The 13241-nt window shown below is 40.4% G+C and overlaps 2 protein-coding genes and 1 long non-coding RNA gene across 6 annotated transcripts in view; all 3 read left to right on the top strand.

Annotated features, from left to right (window-relative positions):
- The window catches only part of LOC124073462, a 102043-nt gene extending 93295 nt beyond the window's left edge, over positions 1–8748 (top strand). The window contains exons 21-25 of one of the 4 annotated variants that reach the window (XM_046415706.1): positions 3635–3922; positions 5381–5668; positions 6034–6357; positions 7722–7856; positions 7955–8748. In XM_046415706.1, the coding sequence (XP_046271662.1) occupies positions 3635–3922; positions 5381–5668; positions 6034–6357; positions 7722–7856; positions 7955–8292 (1373 nt within the window). In that variant the 3' untranslated portion in view covers positions 8293–8748. Of the gene's footprint in view, positions 1–3634; positions 3923–5380; positions 5669–6033; positions 6358–7721; positions 7857–7951 lie in introns of all 4 variants that reach the window. The other 3 variants (XM_046415705.1, XM_046415708.1, XM_046415707.1) reach the window with 3 other exon arrangements.
- Positions 8749–9696: 948 nt separating this feature from the next.
- LOC124073482 lies at positions 9697–10977 on the top strand. The gene is made up of 2 exons (XM_046415745.1): positions 9697–9994; positions 10434–10977. The coding sequence occupies exons 1-2, from the start codon at positions 9771–9773 to the stop codon at positions 10894–10896; spliced, it is 687 nt and encodes a 228-aa protein (XP_046271701.1). The 5' UTR covers positions 9697–9770; the 3' UTR covers positions 10897–10977.
- Positions 10978–11845: 868 nt separating this feature from the next.
- Positions 11846–12193, top strand: LOC124073494. The gene is made up of 2 exons (XR_006845686.1): positions 11846–11939; positions 12068–12193. It is a non-coding gene; the product is annotated as an uncharacterized LOC124073494 (long non-coding RNA).
- Positions 12194–13241: the final 1048 nt, after the last annotated feature.

Raw genomic sequence — 13241 nt, forward strand, 5'->3', positions numbered from 1 at the left:
CTGCCGCAGACCAAGCAGAAGCCCTGCTTGGTACTATAACATAAGATCTGAGCTGTTTTTATGTATTTGAAATAAAACAAGTCAACGGCATCTCTCTCCTTGGGTTCATTTATTTTTTGTTCTTTTCTGGGAAGGCTGTGAGTCTTAAGTACCAACTGTCTGCTTTCTTTGAAGTGGTGAGAAAAAAGGACAAGGAAATCAAGCTACAGGAAAAGCTGTAACACTTTATTTTTGCTGCTACAGGGCTATTGATCACAGGGTGTGAATACTTATTATCTTGTTATATTTTTTGTTTCTCATTTTTAATAAATTTGCAAACAATTCAAGCAAACTTCTTTCACTTTGTCATTATGGGGTATTTTGAGGGATTTTGAGAAAATTAATTTAATTCATTTTGGAATGAGACTGTAACATAACAAAATGTGCAAGAAGCGAAGAGGTGTGAATACTGTCCGGATGCACTGTGTTTTCTTGTTATGGTTGGACAATCATTGTCTCAGAGGAGAAGTTTATGAGAGGCTGATTGCTGGCCAGAGAAAAACAACAAAAAAATTTGTTAGCCATGACTTCGGGTTAAGTATGAGGGTTTTGGCTTCCTGTCAAAAATGTACTGACATAGATTTAAAGAAAAAGTCTAATCCTATAAATAATGAAACAGATCAATAAACAGTGAATACATTTGTGGAGGCAATAAGTCAAAAGTGCAGTGCATACATTTAAAAGCCAGTTTTGTTCCACCTGTATGCACAAAAATGGAAACTGCAAGAGATAAAGCTGTCACAGCCGTAAAAATTGCTGTTGATCAACAAAGTATTTTAAAGTCCTACGTGTTCTTCCACATGATGCTGAATTTTAATGCTCTGTGGTTGCACCTAAATAAAACCATGACTGAAATGAAAGAGGAAGTACTTTCGGAGGGACAAGCAGTACGAAAAGTTTTTCTGAGCACCCCAGTTTTTAGTTGAGTTTTCTGTCATCTGTGCTGTCACTGATAAATGACAGAGAACAGCGTATGTCAGCCATGGGGGCTTTACAACAGGCAAGCCTTCACTATTTGTTCATGGGTAAGATAAACATTTCAAAATTGACACTTTCATTTTTTTGTCTGGAATAGCAGTTTGATTGTATAGGACAGACAAAAAGTCTCTAAGACTCTTTTCTGAGCGGATTCATCTTACTTTCTATTTAAATAATCAGGACAAACTCATACGGAAACAAGACGAACTTTTGTTTTTGCACTTATTACTGTAGTGAATATAATGAGCCATATCATTTTTATTTCTTCTACAGTCTCTTTCCTCTGGACCTCAGCACCACCCACAGTGGGTCAGTCTGTTCTCCTGCATGATGTGTAAAATCCTTTCAGTTTTCAGTGTACGTTCTGTGAAAAATATTGAAATATTGTATGTTATGTCTTACATCCCTGATAGGTGTGCGGATCAGATTAGTTGGCTCTGGGTCTGTTCGGTGCTCTGGAAGGGTTGAAATCTATCACAACAAAACGTGGGGAACAGTCTGTGATGATAACTGGGACTTAAATGATGCTAAGGTGGTGTGCAGACAGTTGGGCTGTGGGTCAGCACTGAGTGCCCCACATTCTGCCCACTTTGGTGAAGGAAGTGGAAAAATCTGGCTTGATGATGTGGGCTGTTCAGGCAGTGAAACGTCTCTAAGTGTGTGTGACCACGGAGGATTTGGGACACACAACTGTGGACACAGTGAGGACGCCGGTGTGATCTGTTCAGGTGAGAAGACATTTTGATGAAATATTTTGAATGTGTGCCTTTTCTGTATATTTGAACAGCTGTGCCACATTGTCATTGGCTTGTCATGTCAGAGATCTTCACTGGTAACCACACTCTGTAGCACGTTTCCAGAACTGCAGAGCAGAATAACTACAGTGAAATGTTGTTCAATACACTGAAAATGAAAGTGTAATGTAAGTGAGAAAGTTTATGAAATCTTTGATCTGCTTCCAAAAGTGTTAAATATTTCTCATTGTCTGTGTGAGCTGTGGAAAGTATGTAAATGAAAAATAATTTGTGTCATATGTCTCTTACAAAAGCAGCTCCCATCATGAGCAAATGTCAAAAATCCTGCATGTTCTATCAGAAATGTATTTTTCCTTATGTTCTGTGTCCAGGTGTCAGATTAGTTGGCTCTGGGTCTACTCAGTGCTCTGGAAGGGTTGAAATCTATCACAAGGGTGCCTGGGGAACAGTCTGTGATGATCACTGGGACTTAAATGATGCTAAGGTGGTGTGCAGACAGTTGGGCTGTGGGTCAGCACTGAGTGCCCCTCAGTCTGCCCACTTTGGTGAAGGAAGTGGAAAAATCTGGCTTGATGATGTGGGCTGTTCAGGCAATGAAAAGTCTCTAAGTGCGTGTAGCCACAGAGGATTTGGGAAACACAACTGTGGACACAATGAGGACGCTGGTGTGATCTGTTCAGGTGAGAAGACATTTTGATGAAATATTTTGAATGTGTGCCTTTTCTGTATATTTGAACAGTTGTGCCACATTGTCATTGGCTTGTCATGTCAGAGATCTTCACTGGTAACCACACTCTGTAGCACGTTTCCAGAACTGCAGAGCAGAATAACTACAGTGAAATGTTGTTCAATACACTGAAAATGAAAGTGTAATGTAAGTGAGAAAGTTTATGAAATCTTTGATCTGCTTCCAAAAGTGTTAAATATTTCTCATTGTCTGTGTGAGCTGTGGAAAGTATGTAAATGAAAAATATTTTTTCTCATATGTCTTACAAAAGCAGCTCCCATCATGAGCAAATGTCAAAAATCCTGCATGTTCTATCAGAAATGTATTTTTCCTTATGTTCTGTGTCCAGGTTTGCGGATCAGATTAGTTGGCTCTGGGTCTGCTCGGTGCTCTGGAAGGGTTGAAATCTATCACGACGATGCCTGGGGAACAGTCTGTGATGACGGCTGGGACTTAAATGATGCTATGGTGGTGTGCAGACAGTTGGGCTGTGGGTCAGCACTGAGTGCCCCTCAGTCTGCCCACTTTGGTGAAGGAAGTGGAAAAATCTGGCTTGATGATGTGGGCTGTTCAGGCAGTGAAGAGTCTCTAAGTGCGTGTAGCCACGGAGGATTTGGGACACACAACTGTGGACACAGTGAGGACGCTGGTGTGGTCTGTTCAGGTGAGGTTTTGAGTCCCTTATATGATACACAGCATGTTGTAATCATAAAACAATAATCACAATAACAGCCTGACTAATGGGCCAAAGGACAAAATGTTGAATTTTATATGCTGGGAAGCAGCACAATTTACAGACATTATCTGTACACTGACACAATTTACATGGATTCTACTGGAGTAACTGTTTCTTTATATTCTTACAAATACGGGTTTTATTTTCAATCTTGTTCAAAGAGAAGTATTGTTAAAATAATACTTCACTAAAAGCCTACAGTGTATAAAAAACACTGAATGCCTCTTGTAGAGTTGACTTTTGACTCTGAAACATTAAGTAAAAGTTAGTGGGCAGACATGTTTTCATCAATATAAAACATAAATGAGCAGAACAACTAGAAAACTTGAAATCATTGAAAAGTCAATGATGCAACACTGAATGCTGTGCCTCAATCTGTTTATTGTTTTATTCTTTCAGTGAGCCTCCCAAAGCCCAGGATCTCCATGAATCCTATTGGTGAGGTCACTTGGGGTCAGGATCTCAGCATCACTTGTTCAATCTCAACTGAGCTCTTAGGTGGAACTTTCATTCTGACCTCAGGCTCATTCAGAAAGACCCAAACATCAAGTAGCAACTCTTTCACCTTCCACATCTTCAAAGTGAACTTTGACAATGAAGGATTGTACCAGTGTCAGTATGAGAAAAGCATTTCAAGTCATTCTTTCAGTTCCCCCCAAAGTGACTCCGTCAGACTTTCAGTTACTGGTAAGGAAAAAAAAAAATCTTTCCCAAATGTTTTAATGTCTTTTCAGTGAACATGTAACCATATGACGATAACTCTTGAGTCAGCCAAATCAGTCACACCTGTGGATATGACAGCAACATCCAAACACTAAATGATCACTCCTGGTTTTGGTTGCCTGTTGTTGGGGTGCATTACACTGTGCACCTCCTTGCTGCGTGTTTGTCCATTTTATTCGCAGGTGACAATTGTGCTGGTTATGTGTAGGACATAATCACGTACTGATTTAATAAGTGGAAAATGTTGTAAATGTTTTTTTCTGTCACATATGAAAGCAGGGTGCTGTAGTACAGGAGCACATTAGCTTTGGATCTGGTTTTGGACTGAGGTATCTTCTTTGGTGGTAGGCGCATTACCTCTTGGTGCCACCCCTTGTGCTTCTGTGGTGTTACTACATTTGGATTGGAGATTAACTTATCTGAGATTTGTGTCTTTTTTCCTCGTTGTTTGTTCGTGGTTATGCCTAGCCCCCCAGTGCCCCTAATGGTGCACCAGATGATGCCAGTGTTCTCCGTTGTTCTCCATGATTAACTCTGAAGTTTGAGTGCCACCTGCATTACAAGCACTGCCTACCCCTGCTTTAGAGGCACTTTGGAGACAAAAGTAACAGACACATCTTGTTCTGTCTTTCTGGCCAAGGAGATTTCTGCCTTGCTTGGGGAGGGTGCAATGAAGCCTCTGTCTCCAGAGGAAGTAAGACAAAGGTTTTACTCCACCTATTTCCTTGCCCTCAAACAGACTGGGGGATTTCCACCCAGTTCTAGATTTGAGGCAGCTGAACAATCATCTCAAGGTACTTCTTTTCTGGATGCTCAAGTTCAGGGCTTGGTTTCAAGCCATAGGGCCAGGAGATTGACTCACAACAGTGGACCTTAGTGATACCTGTTTTACGCTCTCATCAGTCCAGATCACCAGGCACCTTTTAGAGGAAGACTTTCAAGAACTATGTCCTTTTCTTTGGTCTGTCCCTGCCACCAAAAACATTCACAAAATGCAATAACAAACCCCTCATTCCTCTGTAGGGAGAGGCATTAGGGAGTTCAGCTAGCCACAAAACTGACTCACAAGCCCACAGATCCTGGCTCAAGGCCATACAGAAGCATTGATTAGGCTGCATGCAGAAAATGCAGAAAAGACTCACATACTCCCAGCTAGGTCAGTCGAGTATTTATTAGTATTTATTGTTTACTTATTCTGGATTCAATCACTGTGAAAGTATGCTTGATCCAGAAGAGAAGAAGGGTGATCATAAAGTGCCTTTAGTCACATGATTACAGGTTCACTTTTGTTCAGAGAACCATTTTTACACACGTAAACATTTGATTTACTTAAGGCATGCAAACTATTAAGAAGTCAAAATTAGTACGGATTGACTCAAAGGCAGCACATTTAAAGCTCTCATATTGTGCTGTTTGTTTCAGTGAGCCTCCCAAAGCCCAGCATCTCCATGAATTCTGGTGGTGAGATAACCTGGCGTCAGGATATCAACATCACTTGTTCGATCTCAACACAGGTTTTAGGTGGAACATTCATTCTGACCTCAGGCTCATTCAGAAAGACCCAAACATCAAGTACCAACTCTGCCACCTTCCATATACCTCAAGTGGACTTTGATAGTGAGGGACACTACCAGTGTCAGTATGAGAAAAACAGCTCAAGTCGATCTTTCAGTTCCCCCAAAAGTGACTTAGTCAGACTCTCTATCACAGGTAAGAAAAATGACATATCAATAAAGTAAATCAGAAAAGGAAAATCTTTTGAGATCTTTTTGAGGTCTCTTTTATATTGACTTGGATTTATGTTGACCATATAAAAATGTAAAGAACAAATGAAAGTGAAAATAAGTCCTTTTCTTCCAACAGCAGCTTTTCATGAAAAAATGGTGACATTTAAAATTATGTATATATTTCCAAGACTCATCAGAGCGAAGATGGCTAAGATAACAAAAGATCATAATTTAAATTGCAACCTTGGAATGCTGCTTTAGGTGCATAATTAATCTGGATCTTATCTTAACTGATTTTTGAGTCCAGCAGGGTTATGTTTTTCTTATTTCTGTCTCTTTTGTACTCAGTGACACTGCAGCAGCCCAGCATCTCCCTGACATCTCCTAATGGAGGGTTGGTCTGGGGTCCTGAAGGTGCAGAGGTCACCAGGGGTTACAGCTTCATCTTCACCTGCTCCATTTCATCCCATTATCCTGAAGGTCGTTTCTTTCTCATCTTCTATGGCTCTGACATCACCAACACCAAGCCAGCTGTCAACCACTCAGCTTCCTTTAATTTCCATGTAGCTGAGTATGAACATCAGGGAAACTACAGCTGTGTGTATGAAGTCACACTCTCTACAAGAAAATTCAATTCTACTGAGACAGCACCAATTACTGTGGTCATGGAATGTGAGTAGACTGTCGGCTTTTTGCTTTTTATGAATAACATCTGAATGATACAAAGTCCAGTCGTTCTGAAAGTGTAATCATAAATCACATGTTTTTCAGGCATGGTCTCTTAATATTTATCCTCCCGTCATTCAGATAAGCCTTGATACATATTAGAGGATGAGACACAGAAAGAAACAGGAACACACAAGAGAGTGTGGGTGACACTTAATAGAAACAGAAACTTAATTTTATAATGGTTACTTCCTGCATTAGAAGCATACAAATAGGAGCCTTGAAATGATAATATGCTGTGCAGGTTGTAGTTTTGCGCTGGGTCATGGCATTTTCTCACAGTTCAAATCCATGCCTTGAGGGTTGAGAACTTCTGCATGACAAGATATTCTTTGTTTTGAATATGTCACGGTGTAAAAGTCATATAGTTTCAATAAATAGCTGGAACAAAATGAAGTAGAATATAGAGTACTTGATAAAGTCTAACCTCTAAAGGCAACTTGAAATAAAAAAAAACTGGAAACAAACAAAAACTGGATGGTAAAGGGTTTTATCCAACAACTTTCCTAAATTTTATTTTATTTTATTTTTAATCTTAAAATTTCACCATTTGTCTATGTATGTTTTGTTTTGATTGCTAAGCACTTTGGAAACCTGGTTTTTGAAAAGTGCTATATAAAGTTAGTATAGTATAGAGTTATTATTATTATTATTATTATTATTATTATTATTATTAGAAGGACTGCCTATTTAGTTTCCTGATGTACAGCACTGGGGGTCCACCAAGATCCTATATTCTCCCATAATCCATTTAGAGTCTATGTGGAAGAGCTTCCTGGAATTACAATGTAAACATATGCAGATGATGCTAGTTTGTGCGGTCATCAAGAATGCCTTGAGAACAAATACTTTAACAAACTCAATACTTTGTAAAATATATCTAATGAGTGACTTCTTCCCCTTTATATTATATTATTATTTAACATTATATTATTAATTTTTAATGTGCATTCAGATGTGAAGTGAGTTTTAAAGATGTCAAGTTGAGTATACAGAAACTGGATGCAAAAACATTACTTGGCACTAAGAAAAGGAAAACAAGAACTATGCATTCTATGAAAAGCTGCCAGGTTCAGCAAGATGAGAACTGATGACTGGGCATAATATAATAAGGAAGCAGTTAGTCATTTTGAGGCATCTTTACTGAAGACCGTTCTGTTTCAGTGAGTTTGAATCATGTAGATTATTTTGACAGAGGAAGTCTGAGATTGTGGTGAAAACTCATACTTGCACTCTAAAATATCCGTATGTTACATTTAGAGAGAATCTGACATGTTTAGAAGGATAAACTGATCTTTTTTCCCCCCCAGCGCCTCTGTTGCTGCTGGTCTCCTCAGTAGCTTCTGGGATCCTGTTGCTGGTCCTCCTGGTATTGATGGCTTTCTGTCTGGTCCTCAGGAGAAGACAACGAGCTAAGCAGCCTGGAGCCTTCGTCCAAACACAATGTCTGTGTTCACTACAGTTTCTCCATTTTAAATGCACACCTTCATCAAAGTTCTTTCATATGTATTTACATGTTGTTCCAATGATTTTGTTTCAGTAGCCGTCAAAGTCAGGAACAAGTATGAAGAAGAAGAGGATGAGAATGAGGACGAGGAGGGGGACTATGTGAATGTTGATCTAGTAGACACCAAGAGGAGGTTCAAAGAGGAAGCAGGACCAGTGGAACAAGAGGAATATGATGATTATGAGGACCCAGACAGTGATGGAGAGCATGATTATGAGGAGGGCACCCCTGATACAAATATCATGAAAGCTAATCAGATCTATGTAGCGTCAAACAATGAAGACAAAGAAGAAGAAGGAACCAGTGAGGATGAAGACTATGAAAATGTAACCCAGCCAACTGATGAATATGAGGATATCTATCAAAACTTTTGAGATGTCCGCTGGTCAGTAGTTCCACATTGTTGCCATAGACACAGAATGTGTGAATATGGATATCTATATCTAACATATATATACGAATATGATGCATTAACTCCTTGAATATTCACTGTATGCATGATATTCATGGAAAAGTAATACTACTGTCCTGCATGGCTGTGGTTGTCAGTGTATTTCAATAAAGACCTTGTCACTGTGGTTGATCACAACATTCTTTTTCAGTAAAATATTAAATAACTCTCCCTACCCCTGTGTAGGGAGAGTTTTTCTATTTTCTGTTGCTATTGTTTGTAAATATATTAACGTACAGGAATATCTTTGTTGTTTTTCTTAACCCATTTTGTAATGTGAATTTGTATGAATGAATTGTACATTCATTCTGAGATGTTGTTTCAAAGGCAAAATGTTTTAGTGTTTTTATGGTGAAAATAAACCTTACATTTACAGAATTTATTTGAAGTATTCTTGTCCATCTATTTGCACATGCATACGTATCCCAGCTATAACCCCTGGGGTTTTTTTTTTTTAGCTGGATGGTGTCATACAGCCTTAAATAATGACCAGTCCGGGTGCTGTAATAATAGCCCAGTAATTTAGAACTATGGAACTGACAGCCATCTTGAATCCCCCTTTTTATTTCTGTCCCTGGCATCCCCTGGTTCACTGACACACTTCGTCATTTTTGCAGCAGCACCCCTGATGACCCAAAGCTTACTATACATCTTTACTTCAGTCTCATTCCACTCTAAACGTGTGAATCCAAATGATCACAAACACATAATGTAACCCAATACAACAAATTCACAAAGCCTGAAATTGACCACAGTTTAATGCTATGCATCTAAAATGGCATTCAGTAGTACAGTAGTATTTAATGCTTGGAGGTTGTCATAAATTGCATTAAATTCATCAATGCCAACACACATAAATATCTGAATAATAATCTGAAAAACAGATCGATGTTTACTTTGCAAAAGCAGAAATGAAAAATGCCACAACACACTTGGTTTCAGCAATCACATGTAAGCCAATTCTGTCTGAGCCAGTGACCGGAAGGCAGTTTTACAGTATATCACTTAGAAGGCCACAAATAGATATGACACAGACGTCTTGTAATTTTAGCGCACTGGCTTCACATACACACACACCCATGCAAACAGATTCTGGGAAATGTTACTGCCCTGAGCTCATCCCTCGAAGAAGCAGCGAAGCCTTGTAACCTGAGACAAGATGAGCTGTGTTCACAGTGCAGGTCTACATAATCACTTCTGAACAGCTGCTGAGGTCTGATTCTTTGTTTTCAGTGTATCAAGTGTTAGCTATCTTGTCTTATTATTCAATCTGACAACAGATTGAGCTCTATTTGTCAAATATTTCGACAAACATGCTTATTCAGTAACACGAAGAGTTAAGAGAAGTTTCCTCCTAATCAAAGTCAAGTATTTTGTCAAGAGCTGTCCTCCAACGTTGACATGATGTCCCAGCGTGCAGCCTTGAGCAGCCTGTTCAGCGATGATCCTTTCTTCAGCCAGGAGAGGCTGCTGTGGCCGCTACGTCGCGAGTCCCTTCCCTCACTGCAACAAGACTTCTTCAACCAAAGAGCCAAGCTGGTCGACAGTCTCCTGAGGGAGCTCCACGATGGGCCCCACCTGCTCAAACTTCACCAGTTCCCTCTTGTTTCTTCCACTTTGTCGAGGTAGGCACAGTAACCGGGTTTCTCAGTCATGGACACACCTGCTTGGTTATCTGTTAGGGCATTTTCAAACAGAGTTGGTTTGTTCTAGTCTGAATCAGTTGACAAGCTGGCAAAGTTGATACAGTTGTCTGAGCTCTTTAAATGTTATATAGTTAGTTACGTCTATGGTGAGAGTGAGAAGGTAACTTTATTTCATTCTTCTGCAGCCCAATATGCAAAACCCAGATCACTTCCTCACCAGAAAAAGTATGCTAATGAGACCACTTCCTCTGAAAGGTGTTGTCTTGGTCCACACACAAAATCGTGTGCTAATCATGCGTTCTGCTCAAATTAATCATACCAAGGGGGAAAACAAGACTGTCTGTTTTAGCAGCAGGTTTGAATATGGCCTCAGACACCATTAGAGCTGATTTTGATCCAGATCCTGATTTTCTTTCAGGCTGAGTGATGGTAAAGAACAGCAGAGAGAAACTCCCAGCATAGAGTTGCACAAGGAAGCTCAGCAGGCCACAGAAAACAACGGCGACCTCCTAGTGACCCTTGATGCTCGAGGTTACGCTCCCAGTGACATCACTGTCAAACTGGATGGGAGGAGTCTGGCAGTGGTGGCCATGAAGCAGGCTGGAGCAGAAGAAAGCCAGTCCTGCTCCTCCTCCTCTTCCTGCGCCTCCTTCTGCTCCTCAGCCTCTTCTCAGATGGGATTTGCACAGAGGATCGAACTGCCTGCTCACCTTGACCTGTCCGGCCTCTCCTGTTCACTGATGGATGACGGACAGCTACGTATCCACGTCCCCGTGGCAAATCAGCCAATCAGTGAAGAATGTCAGGTGCCCATTCGGTTCAGGACATCACTTGAATTTCCCATTTCAAAGGACAAGACAGACGAGGAACACACAGACTAATGCACTCATGACACACAGGCCACACAACATGAAAACACATTTTATGACTTAATACCAACCATGTTTTCATAACCACCCACATACACACACATTTTCACTCCAAGACTGTCCATAAAGAGCAGAGAAAGAGAAAATATTTATTTTATAATTATTTGAAATTTGTAAAAACAGTTTAATAAAGTTTTTGATTTTCACTTTTAGCAAAGTGGTGTGTGCATGGCGCAAGGTGGATTAAATAAAGAGATAACCACCTTTGTTATGGGCTGCTGTGACCACATGATGGTGCCAGCAACCAGCTTACACCAGTAAATGGACAAGCACGACACCAAAGGAAGTGTGGAGTGGGAGGAGGAAGAAACAGATGAGTTCTAAATGCTGTTTAACTCCCCTCAGATGACAAAATTAGTAACTTTAAAAAGGTTTCAGTGACATTTAGTTTCCTGGAGACAAGTGATTTGTTGGCACGCAGGAAAAGGTGACAAACAAAAGCAGCAGTTTAATGTTTTATGAGTCCCACCCAGAGGGTACAGACAAGAGGGGAGACATGGGCAGCAGAAGAGAAGAGAAGAGAACCTACAGACTGATTTTAAAAGGCTTGGCAAGCCATGCAAATAGCCTCCATTTTATCTGTTTGCTGCTCATTGTTGATAAATAGCATTTAGTATGCAAAATTCAACTTATGAAAATAGTATATAAAAATAGTAATAAAACAATAGCTGGTCTGTTTGAGTCAAGAACAACATGCTGATCAACTGGTATTAACATTAGTCACAATATTGTGGTGTATCATCACTGGTGATGGAAATTAGCAGAGGGTAATTATGATGACTGGCTGCTGTCATTGTCACAAGCTGTGTGGAGTCATCAGTCCTCAACAATCAGCACTGAGTCCAGTTCAAGATTTGAAAGCATTTACAGATGATAGGCCAACTATCATGGCCATACCATGGTCTGCATAGCCCGTCTACCGGAGCAGCAGGGTGACTAGACTCAGGGGAGGAGACTCGTGTTTGTACTGGACTGCATTTACTGTTATGAATGAGGTGGGCAAAACACTGTAATACAGTCCACCACAACAGCACTTCAGTACAATCCATGTCTGAAGTAATCTAACCTGATCTGTCTTAATCACATTACAAACTGTGGTTTTTATAAGCTTTTCAATTTTCAGTTGATAGATGTGAAACTGAAGAGCAAATTGAGGTAAAACTGCATACATGAGGTTATTTGGAGCAGTTTGCATGTGCACCTGTGTTAACTATACACACACAAACTGTGTGCTTTGTGTTCTGCAAAACCCCCCAAACCCCAAAGAACAAGAGACCTGATGTGCGTTCAGACTTTGTCCTCTGTAGTGAAAGCCTATTTATCATATAATTATGTTTTTCATGAACATGTGGCTTTGAGGATTCCTCTTATTTGGGCTTTGTTTGGGCAGCACAAGAGTGTGTTGCTAACTCCGTAATATTAACTGGAATTGTTTGTTAGCAGCGTCACCCTGCAGCAAGAGGGTTTTGGGTTCGACTCCCTTCTGTGCACAGTTTGCATGTTCTCCCCGCACCTGCGTGAGTTTTCTCCAGGTACTCTGGCTTCCTCCCACAGTCCCTGAAACGTGTACATTAATATTGCCCCTAGGTGTGAGTGTGTGTGTGTGTGTGTGTGGTTATCTGTCTTGTGTGTCAGCCCTGCGACTGACTGTGACCAGTCCAGGGTATACGACGTCTCTGCCTGTAGTGAGCTGGGATAGGCTCCAGGTCCTCACGACCCTGCATGGAAAAAGCGGGTACAGAGAATGGATGAACGGATGTCCTATTATGTTTTATTATTTGAGTCGCCACTGAGGTATAATAATAACATCCATGATTCTGCTCAGTCTAACTAAAGTAAAAACCTCTTACTGAAATTCATGAAAAAGTTTCAGAGCAAAACAGAGCGTCCCCATAAGTACAGTAACTCCCTGTCATTCTTGCCTGTGAGCGCACTGCGTAAGAGAAGAGAGAAACTGACTGGGATCATTCTGAGCAGCATGCATTAGAATAAACTACAAGGTAAAGCAGTTACATATTTATTAATGTGCAAGAAAATGGATGTGTGGTGTAAGAGCATGTGAAGAGTGGTCTTATGTACTTTAAGAGTAGCCAGCCAGTTGCATTCATAGTAACAGCTAATATGGCAGCCGTATCCACAGCAACAAAATCAGAGATGTGCTCTGGCATTGTGGCTGCAAATACTTTACTAAGTCAACCATTTTGCAGCGACTGAGTTTTATCCGTTTTTTGGGGTATTTTAGGAGGCGAAGTTCAATGAATTATGCAAACTGAATGAACCCCCCCCCCATGACCCTG

Source organism: Scatophagus argus, chromosome 16 (assembly GCF_020382885.2).
Source record: "Scatophagus argus isolate fScaArg1 chromosome 16, fScaArg1.pri, whole genome shotgun sequence".
Classification (NCBI taxonomy): domain Eukaryota; kingdom Metazoa; phylum Chordata; class Actinopteri; family Scatophagidae; genus Scatophagus; species Scatophagus argus.